This window comes from Coffea arabica, chromosome 6e (assembly GCF_036785885.1).
Source record: "Coffea arabica cultivar ET-39 chromosome 6e, Coffea Arabica ET-39 HiFi, whole genome shotgun sequence".
Classification (NCBI taxonomy): Eukaryota; Viridiplantae; Streptophyta; class Magnoliopsida; order Gentianales; family Rubiaceae; genus Coffea; species Coffea arabica.
This window is the reverse complement of record NC_092321.1, coordinates 6,218,977-6,240,889: the sequence shown is the minus strand read 5'-3', so window position 1 is coordinate 6,240,889 and position 21,913 is coordinate 6,218,977. Positions and strand designations below refer to the sequence as shown.

The 21,913-nt window shown below is 36.4% G+C and overlaps 4 protein-coding genes and 1 pseudogene across 6 annotated transcripts; 1 reads left to right on the top strand and 4 right to left on the bottom strand.

The window, feature by feature from the left end:
• Nucleotides 1-1,551: 1,551 nt before the first annotated feature.
• On the bottom strand, nucleotides 1,552-3,598 carry LOC113694925 (protein LATERAL BRANCHING OXIDOREDUCTASE 1). Its single transcript, XM_027213845.2, has 4 exons — nucleotides 3,272-3,598; nucleotides 2,723-2,970; nucleotides 2,250-2,577; nucleotides 1,552-2,120 (listed from the first exon to the last, which is right to left on the bottom strand). The coding sequence occupies exons 1-4, from the start codon at nucleotides 3,506-3,508 to the stop codon at nucleotides 1,875-1,877; spliced, it is 1,059 nt and encodes a 352-aa protein (XP_027069646.1). The 5' UTR covers nucleotides 3,509-3,598; the 3' UTR covers nucleotides 1,552-1,874.
• Nucleotides 3,599-4,078: 480 nt separating this feature from the next.
• LOC140009641 (protopine O-dealkylase-like) lies at nucleotides 4,079-6,612 on the bottom strand (annotated as a pseudogene).
• Nucleotides 6,613-6,761: 149 nt separating this feature from the next.
• Nucleotides 6,762-8,573, bottom strand: LOC140009417 (protein LATERAL BRANCHING OXIDOREDUCTASE 1-like). 2 transcript variants are annotated; one of them, XM_072054783.1, is made up of 4 exons: nucleotides 8,351-8,573; nucleotides 7,991-8,274; nucleotides 7,438-7,768; nucleotides 6,762-7,152 (listed from the first exon to the last, which is right to left on the bottom strand). In XM_072054783.1, exons 1-4 carry the CDS (start codon nucleotides 8,543-8,545, stop codon nucleotides 6,916-6,918), a joined length of 1,047 nt encoding a protein of 348 aa, XP_071910884.1. In that variant the 5' UTR covers nucleotides 8,546-8,573; the 3' UTR covers nucleotides 6,762-6,915. The 2 variants fall into 2 exon arrangements, with proteins under 2 accessions (XP_071910884.1, XP_071910885.1); XM_072054784.1 differs by having other exon boundaries at nucleotides 7,991-8,244.
• Nucleotides 8,574-10,324: 1,751 nt separating this feature from the next.
• LOC113696127 (probable anion transporter 6, chloroplastic) lies at nucleotides 10,325-18,208 on the top strand. Of its 2 annotated transcripts, none has more exons than XR_003449676.2 (15): nucleotides 10,325-10,922; nucleotides 11,200-11,345; nucleotides 11,678-11,777; nucleotides 12,047-12,099; nucleotides 12,306-12,380; nucleotides 12,906-12,986; nucleotides 13,366-13,427; nucleotides 14,596-14,663; nucleotides 15,128-15,243; nucleotides 15,991-16,027; nucleotides 16,149-16,244; nucleotides 16,690-16,831; nucleotides 17,015-17,067; nucleotides 17,642-17,748; nucleotides 17,849-17,940. XR_003449676.2 is itself a non-coding variant. In XM_027215483.2 (15 exons), exons 1-15 carry the CDS (start codon nucleotides 10,509-10,511, stop codon nucleotides 17,948-17,950), a joined length of 1,632 nt encoding a protein of 543 aa, XP_027071284.1. In that variant the 5' UTR covers nucleotides 10,326-10,508; the 3' UTR covers nucleotides 17,951-18,208. The 2 variants fall into 2 exon arrangements, 1 of the variants encoding a protein (XP_027071284.1); XM_027215483.2 differs by having other exon boundaries at nucleotides 10,326-10,922; nucleotides 17,662-17,748; nucleotides 17,849-18,208.
• Nucleotides 18,209-18,460: 252 nt separating this feature from the next.
• LOC113696125 (heparanase-like protein 3) lies at nucleotides 18,461-21,830 on the bottom strand. Its single transcript, XM_027215482.2, has 9 exons — nucleotides 21,225-21,830; nucleotides 20,655-20,691; nucleotides 20,374-20,554; nucleotides 20,134-20,282; nucleotides 19,764-19,994; nucleotides 19,499-19,688; nucleotides 19,277-19,402; nucleotides 19,053-19,152; nucleotides 18,461-18,974 (listed from the first exon to the last, which is right to left on the bottom strand). The coding sequence occupies exons 1-9, from the start codon at nucleotides 21,471-21,473 to the stop codon at nucleotides 18,606-18,608; spliced, it is 1,632 nt and encodes a 543-aa protein (XP_027071283.1). The 5' UTR covers nucleotides 21,474-21,830; the 3' UTR covers nucleotides 18,461-18,605.
• Nucleotides 21,831-21,913: the final 83 nt, after the last annotated feature.

Here is a 21,913-nt window from a genome sequence, read left to right as displayed (position 1 = left end):
CATAAAGATTGTTGTATTTTTGCTCGTCTACGTAGTATGTAATCGTGGTGTGGTAGCCTTGTGATATAAATCCCACATTTGAAAGTTTGTGGAAGATGAAAAGGCATGTATTGCATCATTTGTGATTTTGCTGATGAATCATTCTGGGAACCAGCAATATTGGATGGTCTGATTATTTTCGACTATTTTGAAATTGTAATTTAGATTTGTGATTGGTGTGAAAGTCAATAACTACCATGTGATGAAAGACATTTGTCTGACAAATTGGAATTGATTAAAAGAGGCAAATCGTAGATGCACTTTTCTTTTCTTCCTTTCCTCCGCATATGTCTGCCTGCTAGTGACCTTGGTAACAAATGGTAGAAGTTTCTTTGGGTTGCTAGAGGATTGATTAAATTTGCTGAATCCATGGACTTGTTTGTGTACCGCTTTGGGCAGTATCCTTTGAATATACCTCAAATTACGGTATGCTTTTTTGTTCATCTAGTCTCCACTTGTGAAGTAACAGAGCAAAGGAGGTTTCTTCTTGGTGCTCCTATTAACTGGTGTCAAGGTAGAACATAAAAAAGAAGCTTCAAGGCGCCCTTCGGCTTAAAACTTTTCCAGGATCGTGAACTTCCAACTTCTGCGGGGTTCCTTGTGACATTATGCAAGAAAAATGAGAACTGTTCTGTCAAATAATCTCATGGGTCCTCTACGTGTATGCTCGGGTGTGTTTTTGATTGGGTTTCTGGGAATCTTGAAGATAGCAAACGCAAAGTCCCGAAGCCTGCCTGCATTCATCCTTAAAATGGAATCTTGGAAATCTATTTTCATGCAACAGTTTTTGGAGGAGGAAATTTGCGCTTGCCATGTGCTTATGTACGCCTGCATAAGTTTGGCATCCGTCTGCCCGCGCAACGACAGAATCCTGTAAGATTTTGTATGATTAATTTGCCGTTGCTGTGCCAGACACATTTATTATGAGTTAGTCCTGGTTTGTTAGTCATCTTTTCAGTTGTTAATCCATTTATGTTTGTCTTGACTACTTCTATTGCAGATCCTGCTTCGCGTCTTTCTCATGGTATAGATCAGTCATCACGATTACATTCCGATATGATGCCCTTGTTGTATGCTACCTTCAACTATTCTCCCCACAATCCTGGAGACATACAGATTTTCCTCCTCCACCTGCTGCACCCTCCATGTTCAGTCATGCTATGTCCGCTTGATCTTAGAGAACGTCTTTGCAAGAAAATTTTGTTTCTTATTCGGCAATGGGAGTTTCCGCAGAATGTATCAAAATGCGAGGCACATATACTAGAGACTATAAATATAGAGTGCTTATTTCTACGTTCTCTATAGTTGCTCTTCACAAGTACTAATTTTTTCCAGGCCTTGTCGTTGCCTCAGTTGAAGACTCGATATGAAGCCTAGTAGTTTAACAAGACGATTTCTGCTCTCTCCTAACTCCTATCTTCTAGGTAATTGTTGTTGCATTCCAAGCATTGCTGGCAAGCCCAACAGAGCATATGCTTTTCCTAGTTGTTGCTTATGCTCGAAAATCCAATATGATAGATAACATGCCATTGTCTGTCAATGATAAAAGGAAAATGGATTCGTTTATATGACATGGAGAATAAACAGAAGGATGTCACACCTATTCAATTCCAGTAACAAAATGAGATTAGCAAATCCACAACCTCCTCGTCCCCAAAAATGTACAAGAACAGCATTAAAAAGAAGCAGCAACTGAAAAGAAATGATCAGACCAGGTCCACAACCTCTTCGTCTCCCAAATGTAGAAGAATAGCATTAACAACCAGCAACTCAACGTTGCATGACACTTGGTTCTCTGCACTTTTTCATGCCGCAAGTGCATGAAGGTCAGCTTTTTATGAGCTATATAGTTTAACAGCATCAATTGGCCTCTTGCCTTGCTGGTAGTACTTGAAGAAAATTTCAGGGTAGTCTTTCACTGTCTTGTATAATCTAGGATTTTTGTCATTGATGAGCTCCTCTACTGGTCCAATCTCCTTTCCTACTTCTGGTGAACAGAACGTAGCCACGGAGATCCTCTCCTTCGCTGAGTTTGTCAAAGCCCTGTGCAACGGACTCTTGAAGATCCCATTGCTCATTACCTGCACTTATCCCCGTTGTCCATTGGGAAATGTTAATTCAGAAACGTCACCAAGCCACCAAAGTAGTCACTGAAGCTTGAATACGATGATTTAACTGTACAAATGCATAAAATAACATGTTAGCACTACCTCTATCTGATCACCGACATTAACTATAAGCGCATGAGGCCTGATAGGAACTCGAAACCACTGATTATCCTTGAGGAATTGAAGGCCTTCAACTTCTTCATCCTGCTGGAGTACGGTGATTGCTGAGCCATCGGCGTGTGGTTTGACTCCGTGAACAAGATCAGGCCTTGGACATGGGGGATAGAAGTTATATCTAGTATACATAACTGGCCTCTCTCCATATTGGTTCAGAAAACTGTTGTCTGGCAAGTTCAGTGCTTTTGCCATGGACTTGAGGAGAGTTTCAACTATCATTTTCACCCTTGTTGTATACTCCTCTAAAACTACCCTATTAGAAAAAGCAGCACCAACGAAAGCATCATGTCAATTCGATACTAGCATACTAGGTCATTTGGAAATGCAGGCATTTGCTGCAGACTGATTAAAAACATTGCTTTTGCCAAAAATTTAACTTAAAATTGAAAAATAATTACCTAAAGGATTTGGGATCTTCAGGCCAATATTGTAGCTTTCGGCCATCTTCTGGACTCACTAAAAGGTAAATCCTGTCTGTCCAATCCAGAGTTTGATTCTCATATAAAATCATATCATTTCCATAACCTTCAATCTCATTTGCTGCTCTGGCATACCTCTGCTTGTCTTTCATAGGGAGCTTCAAGAATTGTCTGCCATTCTCTCGCAGTTCATCCAGCAAGCAAAATTCTATTCCATGGTTTATAACCTGAAACTCTATGCCATTCTTTCAGTATCAACAAAGAAATTCTCTTGACATCCACAAGAAAGGCAGAGGAGAAGGTGTAAACATATTCGCAAAAAGAGGCAGCAATTTGAATATGAAAAAGTTATTGCGCTATTTTCCATATACTTTCAACAGAACCAGGAGATGAAACTTTGCATATCAAAACTTCCGAGAGGCAGGCTAAAGGTGGCAAAAAAGACAAACTTTGAACAAGTCAACTAAAAACAACAACAATATCCGAGATCAGTAAGTGCAGCAGGTTATTTTGACAATGAATTTGAACCTGAAAGCAACCCCATGAACTCAGAGCTGACCGAAGTTTTACGAGTTCCTCGTCTGTTGTAGCTGATGAAGATGACAAACGACTAAGATCAATAACTGGGATGTCCATCAACGGAAGAGAGGCTGTTATGAGCCCATAAGGAGTATCTTTGCATATAAATCTCTCTGGAATTTCATCACCATCCTCTGCCAATTCCTGAACCAGCCTGTAGCGGTCAAGTTCTGAGTCTCCAGACATGACGGTGCCGCTTGGTGCCTTGCAAAAGTTACAGATATGTATCAAAAGTATCTAAAGCCAAAGCCAGGCTTCTAATAAGGTGTTTAATTTGGAAGGTAGAAATTTACATTTAAATTAGAAAAGGGCTAAAAAGTCAAATACTGATGTCAATTTTTAAATATGTAAAGATAGCAGGAAGTGAAATAATAAGTTTACAATCATGGCATGATTACCATACGATTTTTTTTTTTTTTTTTTCAATGTTGCTTTCATCTATAATATTCTATATTATCATAATCTAAAAGAGAGATCCAACTGGATCTAAGAGATAGGGGGACTGAACTATTATCGGATCAGACGGATACATTGAAATTTTTTAAGAAGCTACTTAATGTGGCAATTGGTGGGATTGCCTCCCACCCCACTAAGTTTTAAATGGTTTAATGGTGGCTACCAACCCAAAGGCCGGTGGTTAATTATCATACGACTCTCACGCAGCTGAAATGTGGTAGTATTTCTTTACTAGCAATCCGTGTCAAACAGTATCTGGTTTAGCTTGGAGCGCGTAGAGAAATTGATCAACTCAAGATATCTTTTAACTAATTAATGAGCACAGTTAATCTTAGTCACTAATTAACTATTGCAATATACAAGATTTACCATATTCTAAGCATTGTTCTATGAAAGTTTTAGCTTAGTGTATGACACAGTCTTCGGTAGGGATTATATAACATTTCCTCGATTTCTGAAAACTGTGGATGAATCGTCACATGGTGATGGAATGGCCCAAAGTTTACACCTTGATCACCTTCCTGCACGGCCAAATGCGAAGCGACTAGAGATGCTTCTTGTACTCTTCAAATGGCATATTTAGACGGAAAAAGCAGAAGCTGAGACCAAATAGAGCAGGCATTACTTTTCCCAGGAAAGGGCGGAGAGGTACCTCGAATCCATAATGTGAAAGATAAATGTTTATGGATTTGATCCCAGAAGTAGCTGAACATCAAATTTCCACTCATTCTACTAGAAACTAAACTTTTACAGTTACAATTGCTACCTCTCCTTTCTGAAAGCACTCACAGATTTATAGCACCATAATTTTTGACATTTCTATACAATCTGGCATGTTTCTCATCTAACAGTCCGTCGACCGGACCAATCTCCAAGTCCTGCTCTGCTTCGTTTCAGATGGACACTGATATCCTCAGCTTTTCAGAGTTTGTCACTGCCCTGTGCACTGGACTTGTGATTATCCCGTTACTCATTATCTGCATACATGACATGACTCATCAGACAGAGAATTCGAATTACGCATCTTCCTTCAAGTTTAGTTCTCTATTTTGCTGGTTTGGATTGACATAAAGGACAGATACTGAGGGAAATAGATAGAGTTTGACGTATGAAGAAGTATAGAATTAAATTTCTGGAAAAACTATGGTCTACTTGGTTGTAGATGGAATCAGATTAAGCCTCGTCAAAACTGTCACATCGTCAATTATGAAAAGGATCAGAGCAAATTTTCTAGGAGTAAAGATAAGAAAATGCACATGAAAACAGAGAGGAATAGCTACCTGCATTTGATCACAAATATGAACAACTAAAGCATTAGGTATTGTGGGAACTTTGAACCACTGACTGTCCTTGAATATTTGGAGACTCCAACTTCATCATCTTGCAATAGTACAGTGACTCCAGATTTATCAGAGTGAGGTTTGAGGCCAAGAACTTTATTTGGTCTCGGACAAGGTGGATAAAAATTCAATCTTGTAAGCAATAATGCACGTTCACCAAACTGATTCAGGAAGCTGTTTCATCCAAATTCAACAGCTTTAACTTCATTGAATATTCAAATATTCTCCCTGCAGCAAAACGCAATTTCCTTTAATTCAGGATGACTCAGAATTGAAACTGTAGGCATCACAAAGAAGAATCGAGTGAATTACTTCACAGCATAACAGTGGCAGATCAAAAGTAGGCGTCATCCTTCAACATTTGAATGTAAAAAAAGCACACAAGTGATAAACGTGAATGAAGTAATACTAGTTGAGCATACTCTTGAGGGAAAATGATAATCTAAGTGACGAAATAGCAAAAGAGAGTGTTTATAGTATATTAAAATGTCCACTTCTGATTAAAAAGAAATGCATGAAAATTCAGACAATTTGCCATTACAAAAGATATGCAATATTATAAATAAGTCAAACCTGAAAACAGCCCCATGAATTGATGAGGGCTGATTTTAATTTCTCTAATTCTTCATCAGAAGATGGCTGATATCAATCGTTGGTATGGGAGCTGATAGAGGAGAACGTTCCACTAACACAAATTGACTTTCTTTAACAAAGCAACGAGGTGGTGGCTCGTCACCATGAAGGAACATCTCCTGATCTGTCTAAGGTGAAACCATCTCTCTCTTGACTGCACCATTGGCCATCTTACCAGTCTTCAAACTTCAGAAGTAGGAGCAAGTGCCATATACACCCGGATTTACTATCTTATAGTGTAGAAGCAAAACATATACAACAGACAAAGTCATCCCATCAACTTTCTTGATCTGCACGAAGAATGTGTGAACTAGCCGTACATGGAGCTTCATTTATCAACGAAAGTTAGGACCTCTTCAGCAATTTGCTACTTTTTTGTTTGTTTTTCTCCTGAAAGCTAGCTGCAACCAACCACATTTTCATTTTTAATTTTTTTTTTATCACCGGCGAGTCTTTTTCACATATCTTTTTTCTTCCAACCTTCTTATTCTTCTAAAGGATCCGATCTGTAAATCACTTGCATGTGGATCACAAAGTAAATCACTTCGTTGTTTTCTAGTTACGGGATTACCCCCTGACATTCATTCATCATAATTTAGTACTTCCAACAAATTTTCACTCTAATGCAACCGAACTGTAAATTCATACAAAAATTTTTGAAAAAAAGGCTGTAAATTCATTCTTAATAAGTTAAAAGAGGAAGCTGCACCTTTGACTTTGAGTAGCAGGCAAGAGGAAATTAAGGTGAAGATGTATCTTATTACTAATCCAGTTCTCGGAAATGGATGGAGTTTCAGATTCTGATCGATATAAATGAAATAGGGTTCTCGAATTTGGTTTACCCAATTGTGATGTTACAACTTACAATTCCTCGTAATACTTCCACTGCCACCATTAAAGAGAATGTACCACCAAGTTGGAGGATGTAAAACACCTTTCTCCAAATCATTCATAGGGAAATAATTGAGCTAAATTGGCAAAATAAGTATAACTAATCTGCAAATACCAACTTCCGTAAATGGTTATGAAAGCTGAGAATGGTTATGAAAGCTGAGAGTTGAAATCATGAGCGCAAGCTATAATGATATTATAGGCTTGCTCATATATCACATAGCAATATTTTACTCGTATGGAACCAGCAAATTTAAAATATGAGCAGGAAACTCATTTTTTCAGCGCATCAATCACTCTGTTCCCTTCACGATGCTCAGGGTAAAAGGCACCAACATAATCTACAACTGGTCTATATAAACTTGGCCTTTTTTCATCAACAAGTCCTTCTGCTGGTTCAATCACATTTTCCTTATCAGGGATAAAGAAAATGGATATGCTGATCCTCTCTCTTTCTGAGTTTGCCACAAACCTATGCAACAGGCTCTTGAATAGGCCATTAGTCATTATCTGCATGTATAAAAAGGAAGACCTGTGAAATCCCAATTCATGAAACCACAAGGAGACAATGCCTAGTGTTTCTGAATATCTACGCACGGTCACGGATGGTTTATCAAAGCTGCAAGAAACACCTCATAACAATATTGATACAATTTTAGTACCCTTTTCTTCTTTTGTGTCAGCATTGATTGGGAACTTCTTGTACAATGTAGGCTAACATTAGTGAGTCTTTCAGGACTTCAAGGGCTTAAAATTCTGAAGTTTGCAGGGGAAAAGAGGGATTAGTAATTATACCTCAGCTTGGTCCCCAGGCATAACAAGAATAGCAGGATGAGCAATGGCAGGAAGTCTGAACCATTTATCACCTCTTAGGACTTGAAAGGCTTCCACTGGTTTGTCTTGTAAGAAAAAAGTCAATGCCGATGCATCCGAATGCGGTTTGGCTTCAACTTGGGGTCCTGATCCTGAACACGGATGATGAGAGTTAAATCTTGATAGCACCCTTGGGCTTTCTCCATATTGCCTCAGAAAGGTATTGTCTTCCAAGTTGAGCGATTTTGCCATGGCCTTGAGGATGAGCTCATTTAATTTTTGTAACTTCGCCCTACACTCGAGCAAAACTTTCCTACGCAAAAAAAGTTACTATTTGTATGAATGAGAGGAATTGAAGGGATTTTTTTCTCTCTGTACTATCAGATTTAATTAAATAACCATTTAAAAAAAAAAGCTACTTGAATTTGATGATGGGGAGCTGGTGGTCTATGTTGGAAATTTATCATTTTTGGGAGCCTATATGATCTTGCGATTTCACTTTGTAGTTACCAGATAGTAGACGAGCAAAAATTACCTGAAGTCGTTAGGATTGTCAGGCCACAATTTTAGTGTCCTTTGATCTTCAGGATACAAATCGAGATACAACACGTCATTCCAATCAAGGGTCTGATGTTGAGTGAGAATTTGATCATTTCCAAAACCAGCAAGATCAAGATCACCAGCTGGTCGTGAATATTTGTGCTTCTCTTCCGGTGGAAGTAAAAAAAATCGTTTAGTAACATCATACAATTCCTCAAGGGGTGAAATATCTATTCCGTGATTAACAACCTGAGAAAACAATACATCACAGTTGAACTTCTAATGAATCATCTTGCGTTACTAGAAAACAACAGAATTAGCACCAAGAATCTAGGATATATGTGGAGGATATAACCTGAAAGAAACCGCACACGGTCAAAGCAAACCGGAGAATCTTGAGCTCCTGAGTGGCTTCAGGTGATGATGGTTCACTATTGAGGACGCAGAGGTCAACCTTAGGTATCTGTAGCAGTGGAAAGATGGCTGCTGGGTTGTGGATATAATTTTCCCGCGGGGCATTGACTGTGGAGGGTAATACGTTGTAAGCCATTTTGCAGACCTGTGAATGAATGACCCTCTGCTATAGTTCTTGATTATATAAGAATAATACTAATATATAGACGTGGCTGGGCAGGGTGCTACTGATTTTAGTCAAAGTCAAATTAATTGATTGGTAGTCAAACAAATTGGTGAGCTACTTAGTAGTTTCTGGGATGTTCACTTCACTGCATTGCAATTCTACAGTTCCAAGTCACAGACGTCGCATAAAAGGAGGGCAGGGCAGAATAGTTTGTCTTATTAATACGATTTTCTCTCTGCCCGAAAACTATTTTTTTTTTCTTTTTTGTAGCAACCTTTTTAACGTCTATATTTCTCAGGTCCGTTTGGATTCCTTGTTTTTGTTTCTGTTTTTGAAAAACTATTTTTCACATTCCAAATGTTACAGTAAATGTGTATTTTCAAAACAACTTCAAAAACACCATATCCAAACATTATATCAAAAACAACTCCATATGTATATTTCAATTATATATTATATATATATATGTATTATATTAATATAAATTGAAGTATACAAATTAAAAATTATATATTTATATATTATATATTATATAAATATTTATATACATTAATATTATACATAATATAATATAATATAATATACATAATATGTAATATTGTATACATAAATGTATAAATATTTATACATAATATATTATGTACATTATATTATAATATATACATTATTAATGTATAATATTATTATGTATATTATTGTGTATAATAATGTTATGTATAATATACAATATACATAATATGTAATAATGTATAAATGTATATTATGTATAATATATTATATTATGTATATTATATTATATATATACAATATTATGTATATTATACAAATTGAAAATTATACATTATATATTATATGTTATATAAATATTTATTTAATGAAATATACAATAAATATTACAAATTGAAATATTACATAAACACCATATTTATAATATTATAATATTTATAATTAATATTAATGTATATTATATATATTAAACATTTATATATTATATATTTATATATTTATTTATACATATTATAAATATTTTATTTTATTTAAAAATATTTTTATATATTTATATAAATATTATATATTATATAAATTATATATAATATAATATATATTATATATTATACATTTATATAAATTTACATTTATACATAATATATATTAATGTATATTTATAATATACATTTATATTATGTATTATGTATTATATATAATATAATACATTTATAATATATTTATACATTTATATTAATATACATAATATTAATTTTACATTTATACATAATATTAATATATATTTATAATATATTAATTTATACATTTATATAATATTCATTTATAATTAATACATTTATAAATATATTTATATTATGTATTATATATAATATAATACATTTATAAATATTTATAAATAAATATATAAATATATTTATTTATAAATATTTATAAATGTATTATAAATGCATAAATATATAAAAATATAAAATTATAAAAATTATAAATTATAAAAATACTCAAAATATGTCTTAAAAATATCTCTAAAAATAATCCAAAAAACATCTACAGTAAAAGTTTTTCATATAGTTTTTGAAAAACAACTAATCCAAATTCCAAACGGACTTGTATTTCAAAAACGAGATGCTACAGTGCTGTTTTTGAAAAATAACTCCAAAAATAATTAATCAAACGGAGTTTTAGGTCTTAAATACACTCAAGTTAGGAATTGCGGGGAATCAATTAATTAAATTTCCAAGAATTCAGCACTTCAACCGGCGCCACAAATCAACAGTTCCGTGGCAACCTCCGGCTCATTCGTGGATCGTTTCTTTAGTGCTCATTTTTTCCTTGACTCTTGGACACTTTGCACGGTTCCCAGACTGCAATTTTAGCTTTCAATTTTCTTTCTTCTTCACAGTCACAAAAGCTTAGAAACTCCTTAATCATGGCTCGACTTGTAACTTTGAAAGCGGACAAAAGTTTATGGGATGAAAGCCACTACAAAACACACCACCAAGCTTCAACTTTTAACTCCTATCTTAAGCAGTATTATCCCTTGAATGTTCTACCTTTTAAGCACACGCAGCATAACCTCAAATTCAAAGTTACTTGCAGAGTCAGGGACAAAGAAATAGAAAATTTAGTAGAAGCCCAGAAAAAAGTAAACAGGTTTCGAGCAATTGAGGAATTGGACCAGAAGGAGGGACTTGTGAAGACTTTGGAGGATGAATTTGGAGAAGGAAAAGGGGATAAAAGTGTGCGTTTTGAATGGAATTGGCCGCCATTGAAGAATATACCTCAGAGATATAAGCTCATCGGAACAACTTCTCTTGCCTTTGTTATTTGTAACATGGATAAGGTAACTTGCTGAAGCTTCTCTTGTTTCTTCTTCAGCTGATAACAGGATAACTAACTGAAGCTTCTCCATTTTTTTTTTTCAAATAAGAGCATTTGCAACTGAGGAATTTCTTTTGGTTGTTTATCAGAATGATCTGTACATGTGATAATTGGTGGGATTCCTTTGGTCAATACTGTTAGCAACGATGCTAATATGGTGATGGCTATAGAAAATGTTGGTCATAATTCATTGCATTTTGATGTCCAATGTTGAGCTCATCTTTTTGCTTATTCAATAGGTGAACTTGAGTGTTGCTATAATACCAATGTCTCATCAGTTTGGGTGGAATTCATCAACTGCTGGACTGGTTCAATCATCATTCTTTTGGGGCTATGCTTTGAGTCAGTTGCCTGGTGGATGGCTGGCAAAGATTTTTGGTGGAAGGTTATTTTTCAAAGACCCACTGTAGAGCATCATAAGATAATGCTTTAGTATGTTGTTGTATTCTTAATGCACCTACAAGCTTACCAACAAATTTACATACTGCATCTAATAACAGGATATCGGGTTATAAGTTTGTTGGGTGAGAGATAGTATACTCAGATGTATTAAACTTAAAAGAAAGTTAATTTTTAAGGAGCTAGTTTTGAAAACTAAAATTGTGTTTTCAATTTGTTAAAGTCTCAAAGCTTCACGTCTGGAAGAGAGAGGTGAACTTTTGTCTAGCTGCTAGTGTCTTGTGATGCTGTACTGATTGGTAGGCATTCTCTTTGCAGAAAGGTACTTGAGGTTGGTGTTCTGGCCTGGTCATTGGCCACAGCTCTAGTTCCTTTTCTTGCTGGGTACATGCCTGGACTGGTTGCTTCCAGGATTTTGGTAATTCCATTTCCATATCTCCATTTTTGCTATAGTCTTCAAGTTATCACTTATACATAAATATGTGCTTGTGAAGCTACATGAGATATAATTTGAATAATCAACCAGGGCCGGTCATCATTTTGGTTATTTTGTAGTTATGGAAAATTTGTCTGCCTTTGGTATTATGTGCTGATTTTGTTAATTTTATTTAGTGCTCAGGTTAATTTCCTCCTGTTCTTTGTAGTTACCATCAACTCATTGATCTTTCATTGTCAATAATTATATAGGTTGGTATGGGAGAAGGTGTTTCACCATCAGCTGCTACCGATCTGATTGCCAGGCATGTATGACACTGAGCAGAGCTTAGAGGCATGCCTTTTTTATGGAGTTTGTTCATTAAGTTGTATCTTCTTTTGTATGATGATTAACTTTAGAAACTATGATGTCCTTTATGTGTTCTTCTGCCCTTTTCTGATATTGTTGCTTTGATGCATCTTATTATTAGTCTTGAGCATGATAATTCAAGTTCAATTTGAACTTTTGCAGGTCAATACCACTGGAAGAACGCTCACGGGCAGTATCATTTGTTTTTGGAGGCTTGAGTTTTGGAAGTGTTATGGGGTAACTTCCACATAGAATATGATCATCATTGTGTTTAATGATATGTGTTCTGATATCAATATTCAATTCCTTTTTTTTCCTTGAAAAATATGGTATCTTTCCAGAATGAGGTTTATTGTTACAATTACAGGGTTTTCAATGAACTTTTGTTAGATCCAGGCTGTGCCGCGAGTATACTACTTGCATGCTTCTTTCTTTATCTTGAAACTTTCTTCTTTGGCTTCCCCTTCCACACCCTAATCGAAAAGAAGAAAAGAGACTCTGAAACTATGAAAACAGTTTGCAGCCTCAACCTGTAGTTTAAGGTGGTCTTTGTTTCATCAATCTCACTCAATTTCTCATATTTGAACTGCCTCCTTCAAATTCTTAATAGCCTGCTCATACATTCCTGAACCTGGACAGTTCTTCTGTTTCATGATGAGCCTGACTAGGAAATCTGTGACGCTGTCAGGAGTGTGCAAAAATTTTTTTTTTTTTTTTTTTTGGAATTTCTTGTCAGTAATTTTTACTTATGTGAACCTACAGGCTTCTTTTGGCTCCTCCATTAATCCAAAGTTATGGATGGGAGTCTGTGTTTATCATATTTGGCTTCCTTGGCATAGCCTGGTAAGTGGCAAGCATGGGTGATTATTATTTTCTTTTCTTCTGCGTAAGGATTAATGTAGGTTATTTTTTTATGTGTTGGTCTGCCATAATGATTAGGATTGCTGGTCATTACCATTCTAATACCCACTAGAATATTTCAACAAGTTATTTCTTTACATTATGAGCTCTTATTACTTAAAATTTCTTTTATTTGGGCGTGCACATTTTTGGAACTGAAAACTTTTTAGATCTTTTCTGTACCTAGTTGTTCAAATGCTCATACCATGACAACAATTCTGCTGTCCATTTTTTTGCTTCACTTTCTATATCTGTTGTTGGTTCATTAAACATTAGATTTCTTGTGTTATTTTTAGAGCAAAGTATCTAATCCCTGCTGCAGGTTCTTGGCATTTCAGTTTGTTAAGGATGATGAACCTTCAGCAGGTGGTGCATCAACATCAGGTTAGCAAAATTTGCCTTTCTTCATCGTGCTATCACAAAAGTTCTTCTTTCTTTCTGTAAATGACCTGGGTTGCCATATTTTGAATGTAAAAATTCATTTTAGATTGAAGTTCACATTGCAATAATGTAGCTAATGTGTCCATCTCATGAAATTCAATGCTAAACATAATGAACTAACCTGGACCACTCAAATTCATTAACCTCTTCCCCCACCCCCCAACAAAAATTCCACAAAGAGAGAGAGAGAGAGAGAGAGAGAGAGAGAGAGAGAGAGGCTCAAATTTGTGAACCTCTAACGAAAATAGAATTGTATCTGTAATGGGTCTTTTGACCCTGCAGTGGACCAAAACAAAAAGTGTATTCCTTAAAGTTGCATGAAAGCTGTTAATACATTTCCACTTTCTGGTTTGTTATCTTCCGGCTTGTAGTAACAAAAGTGAGAGTTAACCGTGTAAAAAGGTTATTTACTGAGATATTGCTCTTCTTATTGGAATTCTAAAAGATACTGTTAATTCATTGGGCTTCCAAAAGTACAGGAATAGGCGACTTTCATTCTCCAGAAAATTTCTCCCTCCCTCTTCTTCGCTTTCCTACAAACAATTCCCCTATGACTATGATGGGAATCTGGGGGTTTTGCGCCTCCACCCTTCAAACATCTCCTATGGCAAGTATGGAGTAAAAAGGGAGGCTTTTGGAAATTTGGGGATGCAAAGACTGTGGGAAAGGTAAAGCCCAATACACGTTAAACACTTCTAGTGCTGTGACTGTCAGGAGTATCATCCAAAGGCTGAGGGAGCAGATTGGATGAATTCGGAAACCTGTAAAAGCTAATAATATTGTTTTAGATTCTAAAAGAAAAAGGTAATATTCAAGTAAATAACCAGCATAAAGAAATAACTGCAAGAATCCTGTCTTGCTCAAAAAGCATGATGTAGCATTGCTTAGTTTCCATATTATGAGAGGTTCCCTGCTTAAAGTTATCTAATATTTGGTGATAATGTCTATATGTAAAAGCAACAGCACACACCATGATGATTTAATGCTTGTATTGGCCATGCTTGACTACGATTCCATGTTGAATTTAACACTTAGCATCACTTTGTTTAAATCCACATATATGAATATGTATAACCATTGTGTCATATCGATAACAGTTTCCAATATCCAGGGCATCTATTCTTTTCCGAAAAGAATTCATGGATTGGGTCCTTGGAAGAATTGGAAGGATCACTGAAGGTATATAGCCTTTTGTCTTTTGCCACATCAACTGCAGGATCATTTTACCGTAGAAAATGTCTATATTGCATTCATACAAGTTGGACTACAATTTAGATATGATAAGGTTAGCATTATTTAGACTTGAAATGTTACAGTTATGGTTGAACACCATAGATTCAAGTCTTGAACTGGTTTGGCTTAACATTAAAGTTCTGGAGTTTCTCTTCCATAAGAGTTGCTCATTTCATTCTGGAATTAGATTGCTTGCTTACAGTGCGGCTTAGGACCAAGTTGCACACTAATCTTCTCCCCAGTAATCTTTCAAGTAAACTTTTCTTATTAAGAAACTTATGAGAAACATATGCAGTGCCCCATAATGTTAATCGGTGTTGCAAGCAATGGTCTGGTGGGTTGATTTTAGTTTTTTTTTTTGGTTCTTGCTTACTTAATTAGCAATTTTTTTATATATACATATATTACAGGATGTCCCTTGGAAGGCCTTTTTCAAGAGTAAAGCTGTGTGGGCCATGATATATGCTCACTTTTGTGGAAGTTGGGGTCACTATACTTGTTTATCCTGGCTTCCAACTTATTTCAGGTATCTTTGAACTGGAATATTTCTGAAAAATGATCTCAGCATTTTTTTTCCTTTGAAGACTTTTTTCATTGCTTTATGAGTGAAAGCCTTAGTCTACTTTCTAAAATACATAACAAATGCTAGTAAATGTGATCCCTCAAGCATAGGCTGTTATGTATACAAATAGTATATGACCAAAAAATTCAAGTGATATAAGACCAAGACTTTCAGTTGCTGGATGGGAAAAAGTAAATCTTTACATTGAAAAAGAGTGTTTCTGGAGCTGATACACTTTTTTTTGCTATCAATGAATGACATCAGTTGTTAAAACATAGGCTTGCAAGGGACAGCAACATGCAGCCAGAGAAAGTTGTTAAAACACAGAAAGTTGCCAATTTAAGCATAGGATTATGAACAACTAAAGAGTCTTGTGTAATCTTATCTTTCTTTCTTCAGATGGAGTAAACCCAGTGTAGTTAAAGCTCCATTTGTCTCCTTTTTTAACGCTCTTTTATGTTTGAACTCAGAGACTTAAATTTTGAGAGTGACACATAATAGATATCTAACAAAGTTGTTTCCAACTTGCCATGCACAAGCACTTGGTACATAACTTGTAAAAACCTTTTTATTTTCCTTGATGGTTATGTTCTTTGTTCTTCTTTCATTCGACTCATGAAACTCAAGAGTGTGCTACATTCGTTATTAGTTCATCATCATTCTATGATTTATATTTGAAGAAACTGAATTGTCAGCTTGTGTAACCTGCAGTGAGGAGCTCAGTCTTAATCTGACAGAAGCTGCATGGGTGAGCTTATATGATCTTAGTATCACTGAATGCTTACTACAATGATGCATTCTAGTTGTAGGATAGATATGCAAACATAACATGTAATGAGGACCAAGTCATGCATAGGTATTTGTTTCAGGTTTCAGTCCTTCCTCCATTAGCTTCAATTTTTGTCACCAGCATAGCTGCTCAACTGGCTGACTACTTAATTACCAAAGGGGTTGACACCACCAGGGTAAGTGCAACAATTTATATGTGCTTTTAGTTATGAATTTTGATGAATTATGGGCTTTACTATGTGTAAAAAGAAAGTACTATAGTATTTGGTTCCTGGGACAAGATTTTTGCATCTTTTAGAACCCTGGTTTTTGCATGGCTGAACATGAAATTGCATGAAATCCTTGCATGGTATCTGTGTCTGTGGTGGTCCTTACTAAGTGAAGCTAAGAAGCAACGATATGCCGGCAGTGGGTCTTCTAGTTGATTGGAGAGGAAGATGAATACTAGTACGTAAATTCCTGAAAGAGTGGTGAAAAATTATCTTGCCTGTCTCATGGCATACAAGTAACAGGACTAGTTTAAGTGATTCTATCATTATCTCTGACAGAAGTCTACCAGGAGCAGTTAATTTACTTGCTGGTTCTCCTTCTTGTTTATATATGCTTGTGTTATGCTAACAGGTGCGCAAAACTTGCCAAGCAATTTCTTTCCTCTCTCCCGCTTCTTGTATGATTCTTTCCTCTTTGGATTTGGGATTGCCTCCATGGGAGGTTGTAACAATTCTCACTGGAGGTTTAGCGCTTTCAAGTTTTGCATTATCAGGTATTTGATTGATTTCATTTTACTTAAGATTAGGTACTTAGAAAAGATACAGTCTTTTAAAATAATTGGAAAAGTGCTGATTTCTTATATATATATATATTTTGTAAGTGAGAGGACTTGAACCCAAGAACTCTTACTTACAACCCTCCCCCCGGATTTCTTATATTCGTTTCTGGCTTCTAGGTTTATACTGTACCCATCAAGATATTTCACCCGAGTATGCAAGCATACTTTTGGTAAGTGATGTAAACATACTTAAACGTAATTTTTGAATAACCAAATACTGGTGAGGGTTGGAATTGTTAGCTTCAATGCAATCAAGGAAAATACAATTTTCGTTTAGAAAATGTAGGAATAAAATTGAGCTGCAAATCTTGAACTTTTAAAGTTATTCTTTTGGCATGTCAGTTTACAACAGGAGTACCCTATTTCTTCTGTCTCCTGCCTCATTATTGACTTAACAAAGGTGTAACCATAGAGAGAAGCTAGCATCATGATTGCACTTTGTCCTCTGTTTAGTTGGCTTTTATCAGTAATTATTCTAGAGTTATATGATTTGTTTACACAACTTCTTTATTTGATTTTTGAAAAATTTCTTTTCCTTGGTTTTTTTACTGAACACTTTTGGTTCTGCCATCATTTCCACCTCTCACAAGATGTGTTGATAGTTACTTGAGTATTCGAAATAAGATTTGAATTGAGGACTTCCCATCCTCTTGGTCCATGCGGAAAAATCTGGATATCATGCTTTTGACTCAGCGCAACTTACCTCCACTAGCCTTTTACAAGTTCCACCATGAATGATTTCAGATATGATTTTCCAAACCCAGGGTATCACAAACACAGTTGGGGCAGTACCTGGAATTGTTGGTGTTGCTTTGACGGGTTATCTACTTGATTCCACTCACTCATGGAGTGTAAGTTGCCTTGGTAGTTTCCCATTAATTGTGACCATTGCTTAGTCGGTATCTGGGTAACAACATTTTATCTGAATTTTCTTGTTCTCATGGATTGTAGTTGTCATTGTTTGCTCCATCGATATTCTTCTACCTTACGGGTACAGTTGTATGGTTAACATTTGCGAGCAGCAAACCACAAACTTTCTCAAAGAGAGATTGACTCTTATCACTCAGTGCTAGAGGTGATCGGTAACTCTTGATTACTGACATCACATTAACAATTTTGGGAGGACGATTTATGCTGACAATAACATTTTCTGCTGGACAAACATAATTATAGGCCTCTCAGATTTTCCTTTCAAGGTTGATATATTTTGTAAACATATAGTACCAGTAAATCTTGTACATGTCCTTCGCTATAATTAGTTGTGTTTTGCATCTACAAGTTCCTTATTCTATTGAAACTTATTCTGCTCTATCTCTCTCTCTCTCTCTCACTCATATTTTGGTGTTTCTGATTTTCCCCAACTGTGGAGGCCGCTTCTGATGTCACTGGAACAGTGACCATCTGATCGACTCTTGCATAATGTTAGGCACTTTAATTATCACCTCCTTCCGCGATGCGTTCTCCATCGACTGTGCTAATGTTTCTGAGGATAGGGAAAAGGTGGGGAACCTGGAGTGTTGGAACCCATATTAACAAAAAGCATGTTTCTTTTCTTATCAAGAATAATCAAGTAAAGCAGAAAAGCTTGTATTTCTTATCTTAAATGGTTATTTTTCAAATGGAACCAATTTTAGCTCCATCTGTTCTCTCACCTACAATCTATCTGCAAGCCTTTTACCAACAAACATCTGTTTCTCTCACCTAGAATCTAGTTGCAAGCTTGGAGATTAAGGTACTCTATGTGAGCAAATACAATGGAGTAAGGAGCAATATTTATTGGCTCTGAAGCAGGGACAATTTGAGGCTTCAGTTGAGGAATTTCCCCAGAGTTACCCACAGTTAGCTCATTCCCATTTAGCAGCATAGTCCGGCTATGCAAGTCACCACCCTTAGCGGTCAGGTGGTACTCTTCTCTTGTGGCAGATCCTATTTTTCTGGGTTGAGGTAATTGAATGTACTTGGGTCTGGAGTGATGATGCCCGTGTTTGTGTCTGTGGAGTATTGTGCCATTGTATGCCACTCTGACCTGGACAGAATTGCTGCCATCTAGGTTGATCAGCAGCAAAGTGATGCCTTTCTGTAAGAAACATACCCTGTTGTTAGTTAACCAGTTAATGAATTATCGCGGAAAGATCGAATGCTGGAGCGAGCTTACGGATTGCTTTGCACAATGAGCATAGGCACGAATCTTCTTTGTGCCTGTGAAGTTCGTTGCTAAAACGTTTCTTCCCATCAACTGGTGCCAAAGAAGAGCACTGAGGAAGGCAGAATAGAATTTAGCCACAGAGTTATAGTGATGCCAATACAAGAATAATTAAACCGACAGAATGATAAATGTTGTGGACTAACTCTAATTGGTTATGTAAGTGGTATGATTACCTGTAGTAATCTGGATTAGGTACAAAAGTTGTGGTATCGAGCAAGCCGTAGTTTCCCCCAATCAATGACTGCCTGCAGTAAGCCTTTGTATCATAAGCAGATGCCATGCCAAGCTGATCCAGATACCTAGAAGTCATTTCCGCAGAATCGTCAGAGAAAAACAATTTAACATAACCACTTTATATACGCATTTATTAGAAGTTGGAACGACTGCTTGAATACCAGAAGCTGTACACAAATGCGTTCGACACACCGTCTCGGCCGCTGTTGTATGCCCCTCCGGCCTCACCAACCCAAGCAGAGGCAGAAGTCCCAGAATTCTTGAGAACGCCCTTGAGTTTACTAAATGTATCAGCCTCACCATCGAGATACGACGGACTTAGAATCTTTTCAATAAGGTGCTCATCCACTCCTGTTGATGTAAGATTTCGAGTCAAAACAGGACCAAACTATCCTTCCTCAAAAGCCAGTTTTTCCGCTATATTACCTGGTCCTAGATTATATATGTGGTGGGTGGCTGCATTTACAGCGTTGTTGGTCCTGCGCAAAAATTCTGTAAACCAGTTGACATCAAAGAATCCTCCCGGCGCTAAAACAATTGGCTTGTTTGCTACATCCTTGTAGATTTCTTGCACTTTGTTGCGTAATACGATTGTATCAGAAGCATACTGATCAGGTGCAACTCTTGTCCCAACTCCACCGCCGCACAGTTCATTCCCTGGCCAAAATAGATGATGAAAAATTACCATCTGAAACTAATCTCAAGCTATCTAAATAATTTTAAATAGAAAACTATATGAAAACAGAGAAGAAGCATTTCTGCAGCAGGCTAACCATAGAAAGGTAAATGGTATTACCAAGTTCCCAACCATATATGTTGTAGCCCTTTTCAACAGTGTAACGAATAAAAGCTTCAGCATTTGAGGAATCCCAAGCTCCAACAGCTGAACCATCGGACCTTATTCTCCTCCCATTCAGAGCATTCAAACCAAATATAATTTCAGCCCTGGAATGAAGAAAGTGATTCATTAATTTCAGATCCATGACAATAATGAAAAATAATTACCAGTCTAGCCAAGGTGGTGCTTCTTACGTACCCAGATTTCTTGAAAAAGGAGTTTAATTCATCCCATCTGGACGAAGGAAGGCACCCTTGAGTGAAGCCAAACAACTCTGAGGAATTCTTAACAAATGAATGGCAGCGTTGATTACTCTGAGTTTGATATATGACATTATCTTGCAAGGTGCCCCCAAGTCTAATCTTTAATGGTGAAAAAGCTGCAAAATGAGGGGAAGATAGCTACTTGAGCTCCCATAACGGGACTATAACGCTAAAATGCCGTTTTTAATAATCAAGAAAGCCAGAAAAAGTTAATACCTTTTACTGCATTTAATAAAATTATGTTGTCAAGATCCTGCAAATAAAACAACAAACAGATCAAACCAGTCCATTAAACACTAATCTTTTTATTCAAATTGGCCACGGCATATAATAGCCCAGAATCATTTCGGACAATTTGAAATTCGTTAACATCTCTCTCACAACACAATCAAGATCTTTTGGACTTTAATCAAAGAAGGCAAAAAAAAAACAGAGCATAAATGATAAGCGACAAGTATTTTCTCCTTTCCCTTTTACTACTACGTTGCTGAAAGCATCAGAGTGGAATTCGTAGCCATCAAAAAACTTTTCTGACGCACCGGCTAAAGCATAAAAATCGCATCTTTTTAACCGGAAATGAAGTTGAAGCTGAAATATACAGCTCAAACAAGCCATCATCCCCTTGTTATAAAAGACGGCACTGGTTCACGTGGACTAAATCCATCAACAACTTCAGCATACCAACGTAGTAAGCTTGCAGGTAACATTAAAAAAGGCACGCACACACACACAGAGACATAAACATGAAACTCGAAATAGCTGCAAATGCAGGAAAATGGAAAGTACCAGATTGAGAAGGGAAGCATGGTCCCAGCTACAGGTTCCATAGTCACATTTCTCAGGTGGCCACCAATCCAAGGTGGCACAAATGAAACCGTCATCTATTTCTCCAATGGCACTAATCCCATCTACAGATACAAAGCCTTGGGCTGTTCCAGTGTCTTTTACAACCTCAGAGTACGCGAAAATGGAGCTATAACTAAACAAAGACAACCATATACTCAAGCCCACGTAGTACACTACTAAATAACCCATCTTTATGTCTTGAAGCTAATCTTCAAGATCTATCCCCCAGAAGAAAATGCTTAGTTGGAATGCTACAATTTTTACTCCATTGCAGGGCTCGTTGGGAAGTTTATGATAGTAAAAGAGAGGATAACAATTAGCAGAGATAGGAGGTATTAAGCTGAGGTGACATTAAATGAGTTATACATGCCCAAGAAAGCAAATTTACAGATAATTTATACTAAAGGCCCCCAATCCTTTTTGGGACTGAGGCTATTTAAATAGAAGGTACAAGAAAAATTCAAGATTTACAGCTTGGGTTCTCAGTAAGAAATTTGAGGCATCTCTAATTGGGCAAATCAGTTGGGGAGTGGGGCCATTGTGGATGTGCTTTGCTTGAGAAAGGTGGAGAAGGATTGCTGGAGTGTTGGACAAAAGATAAGCACAGTTTTGAGTTGGGGAGGTGTGAG

Excerpts from the sequence above, each read along its gene's own strand:
- LOC113694925 (XM_027213845.2), bottom strand. The coding sequence starts at position 3,508 with ATGTCTGGAGACTCAGAACTTGACCGCTACAGGCTGGTTCAGGAATTG. Across the intron at positions 2,971-3,271 it reads GTTCATGGGGTTGCTTTCAG|GTTATAAACCATGGAATAGA; the intron begins GTTCAAATTCAT and ends ATAGAGTTTCAG. Across the intron at positions 2,121-2,249 it reads ATGTCGGTGATCAGATAGAG|GTAATGAGCAATGGGATCTT; the intron begins GTAGTGCTAACA and ends GGATAAGTGCAG.
- LOC140009417 (XM_072054783.1), bottom strand. The coding sequence starts at position 8,545 with ATGGCTTACAACGTATTACCCTCCACAGTCAATGCCCCGCGGGAAAAT. Across the intron at positions 7,769-7,990 it reads GACAATCCTAACGACTTCAG|GAAAGTTTTGCTCGAGTGTA; the intron begins GTAATTTTTGCT and ends TTTTTTGCGTAG. Across the intron at positions 7,153-7,437 it reads TGCCTGGGGACCAAGCTGAG|ATAATGACTAATGGCCTATT; the intron begins GTATAATTACTA and ends TTATACATGCAG.
- LOC113696127 (XM_027215483.2), top strand. The coding sequence starts at position 10,509 with ATGGCTCGACTTGTAACTTTGAAAGCGGACAAAAGTTTATGGGATGAA. Across the intron at positions 12,987-13,365 it reads GGCTTCCTTGGCATAGCCTG|GTTCTTGGCATTTCAGTTTG; the intron begins GTAAGTGGCAAG and ends TCCCTGCTGCAG. Across the intron at positions 17,068-17,661 it reads AGTATGCAAGCATACTTTTG|GGTATCACAAACACAGTTGG; the intron begins GTAAGTGATGTA and ends TTCCAAACCCAG.
- LOC113696125 (XM_027215482.2), bottom strand. The coding sequence starts at position 21,473 with ATGGGTTATTTAGTAGTGTACTACGTGGGCTTGAGTATATGGTTGTCT. Across the intron at positions 19,995-20,133 it reads CATATATGGTTGGGAACTTG|GGAATGAACTGTGCGGCGGT; the intron begins GTAATACCATTT and ends TATTTTGGCCAG. Across the intron at positions 19,153-19,276 it reads CCTAATCCAGATTACTACAG|TGCTCTTCTTTGGCACCAGT; the intron begins GTAATCATACCA and ends TGCCTTCCTCAG.